Genomic DNA, 12,122 nt, shown 5'->3' with positions numbered 1-12,122 from the left:
CCTCATGTTCAACCGTGGAAGATGGCCCAATGCCAGCGAATGACCATTTGTTTGCATAGCCCTTATTGAGTTTCTGTAGCGTATAGCCTTGGGTGACGCAACATTTGCATTACTGCTAAGATCAATGATGGCGAATGATGTGAGGGCTTCCTTATCTACACAGAGGCGCGGCATGATCTGGCATTTACAGCTTTGGAGGTCTTGCTACATTGATACGGGAGTATCTAGCAGGAGCAGACAGACCGAATAAGACCGAAAGGCGGAAATTCACTGCAGAGGAAAAATGCGACGTGACGTGACCGATGTGTTTGCTTTGCTCTGACTTTATCTAGATGAAATCTGACCTGTGATTTCGTGAAGCTCTATCTTCTGAGCCAATAGAAAACTAGACTGTGTACAAAGTTATCATGGTGATTTTTATTGGTAGTTACATAACTTATATATATTTTTTTAAGTCCTAGCGTGGGAGCAGTGCTACAGTACGACGGCCATCTAAAATCCACCAACAGGAAGACTGCAAACTCGCATCATAGCCAATAATACGCCAGTAGTTGATGGCTAAACCTCAAAGAAACATGCTAATGAACAGAAAAACGCATCCTCAAGCTCACTTTAAGCGTAGTTTGTGTTCATGCGTGCCATTTTTCTGCACTAGTTGATTTCCAGACGACGCCGGTCGATGGCGTAAACTATGCAGTAACGTAGTAAGCTTCTTTATTCGCAGGTCTGTCGTTAGAGGATCTTCGTCTGCTCAGCAGTAACATTCGGCTCGACATCTTAGGCCTCCAAGGCGCCATCTAAAAATCTACGCTTGGGGGAAATGGCAGGAGCGCGTCATTGGATGATGTCATGCTAAAAACAGGACTGGCACGCAGGACTAGCTATAGACTGTTTTCATTACACAAACGATTGAAATACAGTCTGCTCTTCCCATCTAAACCTTTCCATTATACAGTAGCAAAGACGTAACTTCCTGGTCAATTTTGCTACGTAAAAAAAGCATTCCTCGTATTCCAGATGTCCTCCTGTAACATCTGTCCAGCTGGTATGGATTTCCAAACCGCTCTGTGCTGTAATAGTTTTCACACCTTTTCAGTACGTCCTGGCCCTCAGCAGGAAGAACACGCCCTTCGTCAAAGCAAACCATTTTTGCCTTGCTGTTTTTTTTTTCCCCTTCTGTGTTCGTTCATACATAGCAGAACATATAAAGTCAGCTCCAAAAGTATTGGCACCGTCTCTGTCTTGCACTAAAAAAGGTTTAAAAATGTGTGTGTATATAAAAATTTAATAGATCACAATTATTTGCTCCCTTAGAAACACTAGCACATTTATTATTTAGTGTTTTTTTTTTTTTTCTTTCAGTTTTCCTGTAGTACTAAATGTGAGGGTGCCAATAATTTTGAGACATGGAGTTTTGTTAAAATAGATGTTTTTGATAAGGGTTTTCTAATAATAAAAAAAAATCATAACGACCTATTTCTTTCTTTTTTTCTTTTAAGGCCATCTTTACAAGGGTGCCAATATTTCTAGAGCAGGTTGTACGTACAGTATGAAGTAAAATATAGCTAAATGCACCTCAGCTACATTTTATTTGTAAGAATTTCTACAGGTGCCAGTAACTGTGACCCAGATGGTTTGTGTGGAATAAATTTACGCTCATATTTGTGTGATGGTTTTTTTTTTTATTAATTAAAAATGATCCTTATCAGGGGTGCCAAAATTTATGGAGATGAATGTACATAGAGTTATGTCAATCAAACACTTGTACAGGTATATTACAGAAGGGCTAGTTACATGTGGACGGAGGTGAAGAAGGGATTAAACTGGTAAACTGGTCATAGTAAAATGAATAACCTACTACATTTATGAAAACACAGTCCTTCTCCCATAATGCTCTCCTTCACCTCCTGCCAGCTGCTGGAACAGGAACTTAAGACGCTTTTGCTAACTCCGTTGCCATTGTTCCCGACAGGATGGGGAGTTTCTGGTGCGTACACATCATGTGGAGTACGCTGACGGGGGGATTCTCGACCCCGACGACAAGCTCGCGGACCTGCTCGAGGACAAGGACAAGGTAAAACAAACAGACAGACGGACATTATCTACAATTACTGATCTCAGTTCTTAGTTGTGTGTTTGTGTGTGTGTGTTTGGGGTGGGAGGAGTGAAGGCTGTCACTTCCTGTGCTTCTCAAAAGCGTGAATGAAAGCACTAAACCGACTGAACCTCGAAATCATACTGCGTTCCAACTGGAATCCGAACTTTTATATACTATAGTATACTCTACTACTGAATATTGAAATCCTATTGTATTACTGCACTGTAAGGCGCTATAGTATACCATATTATACACTACTGAATACTAAAATGTACTGTTCTATTATATTATACTATACTGTGCCACACTGCTGAATGCTGAACTTTTAAATGCTGTACTGTATCACTGTATACCTAGTATACTATATTGTATTTACTATACTATACCATACTACACTATACTTTTGAACACTGAACTTAAAAAAATACTAAGGAATAGTGAACTTCAAAATGCTAGTGTTTTATTGTACTGTACTATATTATAGTATAATATACGACCATACACTATTAAATGCTGAAATTTGAAATACTGTTATACTGTACTGTACTATTGAATACTAAACTTGTACTCAACCAGCAAATACTGCACTTCTAGTATACTATAGTGTGCAATAATCATTTGGACTGCACTATACTATACTTCTAGTATACTATACTGTGCTATAATATTTTGTACTGCCTATGCTATACTGAATTTCTGGTATACAATACTATACTGTTCTATAATATTTTGTGCTGCACCACACTATACTATATTATACTCTACTATGGAATTTGGAACTTCTGGGATACTATGCTATACTGTGCGGTACTATTTTGTACTATACTATACTCTGCTGTGCTACTGAATACTGAACTTGGAAATGCTATTATACTATACAATAGTCTAGTATATAACATCATACTATACTAGTATATAATAGTAACTATATAACAATGCTATACTGTACTGAAGTATAGTATATTAAACTATGCTATACTGATATTCTAAACCATTGAATACTATAACTGCTATTATACTACTAAACTGTGAAATTGCTCTTTCAGGTACTATTATGAGCATTGAAATCCTGCTATATTATACTGTGTTGTACTATATTATTATACTCTTATACTATTATTAAGTATTGTATTGGACAATATATACAACAGCGGGTTGCCCGTGATTATATATTTATTTATTTATTAAAGAATGACACATTCAGGAATGAATTAAAAAAAAAAAATAACAAGTGTAATTGAGAACTCTTGTTTTCAGTTACGTTAGAGCAGCCTTTTTTTTTTTTTTTGACGTGAGTAAGACAACAAACGGAATTATTATTAATCTTATCAGCTGTCACTCAGCTGTCGAATACGATAACGTATAAGAGAGAGAGCACTTTTAATATAAACTTCCCTCAGAGCTGCGGTTGTAGAAAACGAACACCTTTCTGACCAGTCGGATTCGAGAATTCGTCTGGCTGCGTCTCGCACGTGATGATTTGCATTTCAAGGGTCAAGGGTCACGAAGAACCGATTTCAAAATCCGATAGCCCGGCTTCAACGTCCGTGCACCTTACCTGCTTGTTTGCGACACTTATCTTGCGTCTCTCACATACTTGCAGTAACACACACGCACACAAAACACACGAAACGGGCCACAGGACAAACTTGTTTGAACGCAGTCCATGAAAGCGTGGTGTCTCACGTGACGACATGTAGACCTGCTCGGCCGGATCTTCCTGGCTAGTGAGGAATTTGCCAACAAATTCGTCATTCTAATGTGTCTTAGGGATTAGCATTTAAAAGAACAGACTGGATTTATTCTTACAAGTGCTGGTTGTTCCAGGGTGAAATAAAAAAAAAAGAGTTATCCTTGAGATGGAGAATGTAGATTTTCTACCATGATTAAATGGACGGACAGTTTGAGCGGTCTAGTATCCAAAATCCTTCGTCCAAGCTTCATTTTCCTTCGTAACGTCTTCGTCTCTACGCGCATTTAACGAGGCATCGTGTATATGACGGGATGCGACGAAAAGCAGTAAACGGGAGCTAGGTTGCGGAATTGCAGCTAGGTAGGAAGCCACGTCGTGAGCAGGGAGCTGAAGAAACGTCGTAACGTGGATTTGTTGTCGGTTTGTCGCTTGCCCGTGCGAACGTAGGGTTACCGCTACGCCGTACTTCCTGGAAATAAATGATTCGCCCCATCTCCCCCCACACCCACACACACACACACACACCCCCTCTTCCACTTACTTATTCATAGCCGTTAGCCATCTTTTGCAAAACACAATCTTCTAATAATGCTAATGGATTCCAATGCAATGCATTATTAAGATTTCTGGCACATTTTAAAAATGTAGAATAATAGCAATCTTAGTCAGCAGGAGCGCGATGAAGCGTCTGGGGTACGCACAGACACCATTTAAGATGATGAATAACGGCTTTATTCCGAGCCCGCGGATGAAACGGTCTTCTTACGGAGCACCTCATTTGAGCAGCAGCGGATTGCGCGCGTAGATTTTGGCGAGGCGTTAACGACGACGCGGCCTTTAACCAGCGTACAGTCTCGCAGACGTCGTTTTAGACGTACCTTTTTTTTTTTTCCGAACTGTGTGCGATTCCCGAGTGCGTTCTCGGCACTCCTAAAGCGAATCACACATGCTAATCGACACTGATACTAAGTCTGAGCTGTGTTGAGATCCCACTCTCGAGGTTGATGAGGGTGAAATCGCTGTGTCCCCCCCCCCTCTTTCTCCCCGTTGCCCCGGAGCTCAGCGGTGATTGACCTGATTGTGCACCCGGCTCATGAATATTCATCACAGCTTGATGGATGGCGTTAATGCGTGGCGGTGCTGCGGTGGACCATAGGGGGTGAAAGGTCACACTGAGAGCGGCTGACGGAGTGCTGCGCTTAGTTAATTAAACACTTCATACCTCCTCCTCCTCCTTCTTTCCCCTTCTCTCCAGCGTTCTTCCTTTCATTCACTTCATCGTCACTTCCAAGTCATTCAGAGTGGATTTTTCCTTTAACCTGCTTCTAGCTGGACGCTACGTTGTGAGCTAGCAGTTTTTCTAGCTTTTTGCGGCAGTGATTAGGGTTAGGAGAGCTAGCTGGATAGAACATGCGCGATCGCTAGTTAGAGTCTTATTCTTTACGTTATTATTATTATTATTATTATTATTATTATTATTATTTTCCCTCTTTGCTCTCTCTGTGTGTTTGTTTCTCACAGATACGTGGATGTTATGGAAATGTAGCCTCCTGGTTATCAATCCCAGCTTTCGCAAACACGCGTCTCTACAACGAGCTGGTTCGAATAAAGGTCAAAGCAATCAGTTTCCATTAAAGATAAAAGATGTGCGTATTACACACGGAGCCTGAGCACAATGCGCACATTGTGCAGGCAGTCCAATCTCTCCAAGGCCACGCCCCATACAAGAATAGCTTACAATAAAGGTCACAACAATGTATTGTACGTCGAGAGTCGCATTAAGATTTACAGTACTGGATGTGTATTAAGCGAAACCGCAACGAGTTCAGTCGACGTCGGTGTTTTCAAAAACGTACGTTTTTCCCGTTCACGTGAAGACAGTTTAGAACTCTCACTGTTCTCATCAGGAAGAGTGTTTTTGAAACGCTTCCTCTTCAGTAACACAAAGTGGAAATGAATTCAGAATGAACCGTATACTGTATGTGTGGGCGGGGCAAAGTAGCTAGTATTTTAAAATCCAGTTTTTTCCCTCTGTGCCTTGACAAACCCCAAAGCGGTATAATCCTAGCTTTGTCCACCCACAGAGAGGTGTTCAGTGGGTTTTTGTGGTTGGGATGGTTACGTTGGAGGTTGTTTACGTTTCTGTACTCGTGTACGTACCTGACTGACTGTTCTCCTCAGTTCCTGTTCAGTGGCTTGTGTTCCTTTTTTGCCTTTTCATGGGTTGGTTACAAAGAAAACTACAACCCCGGTTGTTCCAGTTCCTCTGAAAAAGTCGAGTAACCATAGTTCTTCTGAAAACCTTCTGACATCATTTATAGCTTCTGAGTTTCCATCCCTGAAAAGTCGATTGATCTGGAAACGTTCTTTGATAAATCTTTAGGGGGGAAAAGAATCTTAAAATGTTAAAAAAAAAACGAATAAACATTTAGACGTAAAAGTCCTAAAAAGCAAGACTGCTCTGGGAAAGTTCTCGTAGTGTCTTTTGAGGAAAATATCATGAAACCCAAAGAACGAAAAAGAAGAGGGGGGGGACCCCATAAAAAAAAATAAACAACAACAGCGTCTTTGTAATCAGACTTGACATTCAAAAGGAAAATCCCGTCTAATAAAGAAAGCACTGAAATGAAGAATTTCAGAAGAAATCTTAATAAAAGTTAAAATGGCATCTTCCCACCTCGGCTAATTTGCCTTTTAATTAGCCAGCTTTTACGCTAGCACTGGATCGAATTCATTTTAGCATCCGCAAATTGCTCTTTATATCGGCAGCTGATTCATTTCATACCTTGGCTAAAAAGGCCTGATGGCTTTTCCACTCTCTCTTGCGAATCTTGGTCGTCTCGGTAATGTTTCATGCGGAAGTAGTAATGCATTAGTGATGCTAATTACCGCTAATTCGAGAGCTCATTAAGGTTAGATGGAAGTATTGTGCTTGCACTCGAAAAAAGCTGATGCACAATCAAAATCATTCCAGACCTTCGTCAAAGGCCGTTAAAACATGGAAACTCTCGCTTGTGTCAGGCTCGCGTCGGACGAACTCTTGCGCGATTGCATCAGAAATTCAGATTTGTTTGCATCATAACGCATGCTGATATGTGCGTTAGCCTAGCATGTATACAGGCCAAGAGGCAGCATTTAGCCTCGCTCATTTGGACTACTGGTTTCTTTACGTACGAGTGATGAGGAGTCTTGAATGGAGGCTGATTACAGGATGATGAAATTTGCAAAGCATTGTGGGGTTGCAGATTAACTAGCGTTAGAGACAATAGCTTATCAAATTTCTTTTTTTTAATGCGAGCGGAAAAGGGATTTTAGCTAGCACTGACTACATATTCTTCAAAAAAGTTTATTTTATAAGTTTATATTAAATCTATTTTTGACAAATCATAAATTTATCTAACTCACTAGGCAAAACTCCAGCCTTATGTTTTGGGTTCCTGAACACCTATAGTTGACTAGGCTAACAGTGATGGCTAATGTAATATCATAACCTGTGACGAGATAGTTAGCTGGTTATGTGTGTTAATACAGATTAAGACAGACGAACAAGTGTATGATCATCTCGCACATCCTTTCAAACTTCCTTCCTGCTTGAAGTGTAGTTTAAGGGTGTTTCTGGAATACACGCTGTTAGCGTCAGGTTCTGCTGTGGCTCGTTTTTGGTTAATTCCCTGGTCAGTGTTTGGTTAAATCTATGGTTAATTTTTGTTGTCCTTCTTTAGTTTTTAATGCATTATGTGGTTAACTATTGATTAATTCTATGGTTCATTTTTCTCATTTTCTGTGGTGAATTTTATTACCTGTGGGAGATAATTCTGTGGTAAATTATTGGATAAATTTTGCTTTATTCTGTGGTAAATTATTGGTGAAATTTTGCTTTATTCTGTGGTAAATTATTGGTGAAATTTTTTTTTATTCTGTGGTAAATTATTGGTGAAATTTTGCTTTATTCTGTGGTAAAATATTGGTGAAATTTTGTTTTATTCTGTGGTAAATTATTGGTTAAATTTTGCTTTATTCTGTGGTAAATTATTGGTTAAATTTTGCTTTATTCTGTGGTAAATTATTGGTTAAATTTTGCTTTATTCTGTGGTAAATTATTGGTTAAATTTTGCTTTATTCTGTGGTAAATTATTGGTGAAATTTTTCTTTATTCTGTGGTAAATTATTGGTGAAATTTTGTTTTATTCTGTGGTAAATTATTGGTTAAATTTTTCTTTATTCTGTGGTAAATTATTGGTGAAATTTTGCTTTATTCTGTGGTAAATTATTGGTGAAATTTTGCTTTATTCTGTGGTAAATTATTGGTGAAATTTTGTTTTATTCTGTGGTAAATTATTGGTTAAATTTTGTTTTATTCTGTGGTAAATTAGTGGTTACATTTTGATTTATTCTGTGGTAAATTATTGGTTACATTTTGCTTTATTCTGTGGTAAATTATTGGTGAAATTTTGTTTTATTCTGTGGTAAATTATTGGTGAAATTTTGTTTTATTCTGTGGTAAATTATTGGTGAAATTTTGTTTTATTCTGTGGTAAATTATTGGTTAAATTTTGTTTTATTCTGTGGTAAATTAGTGGTTACATTTTGATTAATTCTGTGCTACATTATTGGTTAATTTTCGTTTGATTCTGTGGCTAATTTATGGTTCATTGTGTTTTATTTGTATAAAATAAAATGTATATTTCTGGGAATATTCTTTGTTTTACTCTGTAGTCAGTTTTTTTTTTTTTTTTTGTTAATTTAGTGGTTCATTTTTGAACAATTCGCTGTCTTGAATACATAAAGAAATCATACTTTTTAATTCTTCGTTTATTTTTCGTCTAATTAATGGCTAATTAATGGTCTCGAACACTTCAAGGCAGTGAAGTAATGGCCCATGCCATCTCTCTGAGCAGGCATGTACACACACTTTCACACACTTCCTTCGCGTCTTCATTTTATTTGTTTCGTTTCAATATTGATTTTTCCAAGAAAGCGTTTTTTTTAATTGACGGTAACGTGCCGATCTCCCGCACACACGCACTTCTGTCTCAGACATATTGTCTGTAATCGGATAATCAGCGTGGTCATTAAATGCTCATCAGTTAGGCTAATGTCAGCAAATAAAGCACACTGATTAGCATGTGCATGGTCTCTGAAAAGAGATAACGTCATGTGTGTCTGAGATTCAGCATCTTTTGTTCACAATTTACACCGATTTTTCTTTTTATTCCCTTTGTTCGTCACGATCGTTAGGGGTCCAAGCACCAAAGCTCAGCCTGGCTGGTTAATTTAGTTTGGATTAAAAAGAAATGTATTCTTCTTTGTTATTTCTGCTCAGTTGTGGTAGACAACCCTTTGCACCAAATTTGGCAAACTGTTTGTTTTTTATTTTATGTCTAATTTGAGTTAATTAGCTGAACACCCAAGGCAGACATCATTAGTGTTCCACATTGAGGTGGTGATGATGATAATACTAATAATCATTTTTGTCAAATCACATCAACCTAAGTAAGAGGAAATGGTGAGGGGAAGTAGAGAAGGGTGTTTAAAAAAGCAATACTGAAACTCTGGCATGTTTTACAGGTTGAGTTTTGTTTCTTTAAAAATATACAGTCAGGACATTACAGAAGCGATAAATAGCCCAGGCATCCAATACCCACAAATCCTTGCCATTTTTCTCTTTTTCATGACAGATTTTGTGTTTTTCTACTCCGCTGTCGCCAGAGTTGAAGAAATGGAGCAGGATTGTGTTTATGAGGGCACCGGGAGATGCTCGGGTTCCTCAGTGACATTTATGAGGCATGTCTGAGGATTTTAGATATATATTCCGGTAGACTTTGAGGGAATTTTGACAATGATTACAATTCTCTTACTTATTAAACAACGTCATGTCGCTTTTGTGGAACGTCCAAAAAAACCCCAGTTTTGTACATGGGGCAAAACTTCAAGTTACAGCTGTTACAAAGCCCTGACACTGGAGACTCCTTCCATAAATGTTAAATAAACATCTCCTTACAGAAAAATCGTATGGGCGATTACACGCTTTTCTTAGCTGAGCAACGACGACTTGTTAATTATTAGTCGTCGAAGGTCATCATAGAAACGATAACGTAAGAACGCAAAAACCCTGAAAATAAACGCGCTCTGTTATCGCTGCTGTGTTTTCAGTACACTGTGAGCATAGTGCTGCTTTTTTTTAAGCTTCCACACACCTTCTCTTTTGGATATCTGTTGTTCTTGCTTTTTCCAAGTCTCGCTCGCACGCACTCGTGTATCTCGCGTCCCAGCTACGCCATCGCCTTCGAGAGGAGGTTACTGCGTCAATCACAAACTAATAACTAATAAACGCAATCAGAAAGTGCTCAGGCTGCACCTGGGTCCCCGCCGTCTCCACCAACCACCAGCGAGCACCGTCGCCATCATTGTTATCGCGAATTTCCACAGGCGGTCGCCGCGCTAATTAATTATCCAAACGAACGGGCTTCTTTGATTAGATGCTAATGAGGCAGAATGGGCCGCTCGGAAACAAACGGCGGGCCAGAGCGGCACGTCGCTCCTCGTTTCCGTCGAGGACGTCTCGAGAAGCTCTAATGGATCGTAATGGCGTGTCTCTCGTGTTTTAGGAGGGCATAATTACACATTATAATGCTAACTTCATGTTAATAATCTTCATCTCCAATTCATGGCGCTTTTCTATCCGTCAGACGAGGGTAATTTGTCTGGAACAGCACAATTTATAATGAACGTGGCGCAGGCAGGTGGCCGAATTAAGCAGACGTTAAAGTCAAGTGCAGACGGCTTAGGAGGGGGAACTGTAGCTGAACCTGTGATACACGACAGACTAAACAAATGCAAAGAAAAGACACGTGACTGAATGGAACGTAAGGAGGAAATGGTGGAAGTTATTGTTATGATGAATGAGAGACGATGGTGGAGAGAGAGAGAGAGGAAAAAGGAGAGACGTACAGATGGAGAGACAAATAGTAAGAGAGAAATGAGTAAGAGATGGAGAGAGAGATATGAAGTGAGGGAGAGACAAAAGGAGAGAGACATTTTTGATAAAAAATGATTATCCACATAAAAACATTAGCCCCTCTATGACACCACATTCCTTCAAAAATATTAGTCCATATCTTAAAAAGGAAAAATCAATTAAAAGCTTTGATGGGATCATATCCGCGATCGCCATCTCCCCATTATGTTCGCTGTTTTTATGTAAATAAGCCACTTCGTCTTTACCCAAAATCAAATTGAACACATGACCCTCGTATTTTTTGATTTTTTGAACATATTTAATACCCGAAATAAAAGTTTGCACAGAAAACTCCTCGTTAAAACAATGAAAAAGATTCTGCGAGACATTAAATAAAGGCTTACGCCTCGGGTGGGGCGTAAAGGGCTGAAATATAGCATGAGGAATTCTTTACAATCCATTTCCATTTCATAAGACGACCTTCTAAGTTTCTCAATTGTTCCTTCACAGTTTATTTATTTATTTATTTTTTGGAACAATCGCCTAAAAACACTCCCAAATACTTTAACCCACCCTTTTTTCCAGATTAACTCATTTGGGAGTATCGGAACGTCCCTTTTCCGCTCTCCCACTAACACTGCTTCACTTTCATCCCCATTTATTCTTTCTGAAGCGATCGTTTCCGAACGTCTTTAATACGATAATACGATAATATCATCAGCGTAAGCAGTTAAGCAAAAAAAAAAATCCCTCCTAAAACTCTCCTCAACTTATTTCAGAGCGCTTCTATTGCCAAAGTAGAGCGTGTCCCTGACGAACAGCGACCTCGCCTAACCCCACCACACACTTTTAAAAAGGAGCCCGTAATCTTTTACTACACTCTCAACGTCACCATATAACATCTCAATATATAATGCTCTAAAGTCTGAGCTAAACCCGGACGCTCGTGAAGTTTTCCCACACGCAGTTTAATAAATGTTCCACGCCATGGCGTGAGTCAGGGAATCCAGGCCAGGAGGCAGTGATGGAGTGATGGAGTGTACGGCGTCCGTTAACATCCGTTTGCTTCCTAAACGGAGGAAAATACAAGAGAAGAGACACCACTGTGTACGGCATTCTCTACCCATAATGCTTAAACCTTAACCTCTAACATCTGCTACTGCGATGGTGACGCACTCCGGGCGTGTTCGTACCTCTATTGTACAGAAGAACTAAACCCAACAACAGCGGGATGAATCCTGTACCGTGTTTTATGGGAAGTTCGGATAAGATCAGCGTTCTAGAGATGGTGAAACACCTCAGGGGTGTGTGTGAGAGAGAGAGAGAGAGAGCGAGAGAGAGAGCCTGCCAATCTCCATGGCAACGCCCCAGGA

The 12,122-nt window shown here is 39.4% G+C and overlaps 1 protein-coding gene across 2 annotated transcripts in view; it reads left to right on the top strand.

Moving 5' to 3' along the window:
- The window catches only part of pard3ba (par-3 family cell polarity regulator beta a), a 106,342-nt gene that overhangs the window by 10,534 nt on the left and 83,686 nt on the right, over window positions 1-12,122 (top strand). For both annotated transcript variants that reach the window (XM_053615535.1, XM_053615534.1), the window contains exon 2: window positions 1,973-2,074. In XM_053615535.1, the coding sequence (XP_053471510.1) occupies window positions 1,973-2,074 (102 nt within the window). The remainder of the gene's footprint in view (window positions 1-1,972; window positions 2,075-12,122) is intronic.

Source organism: Ictalurus furcatus, chromosome 26 (assembly GCF_023375685.1).
Source record: "Ictalurus furcatus strain D&B chromosome 26, Billie_1.0, whole genome shotgun sequence".
Lineage (NCBI taxonomy): Eukaryota > Metazoa > Chordata > Actinopteri > Siluriformes > Ictaluridae > Ictalurus > Ictalurus furcatus.
The sequence above is the reverse complement of the archived record's forward strand: the minus strand, read 5'-3'. Positions and strand labels throughout refer to the sequence as shown.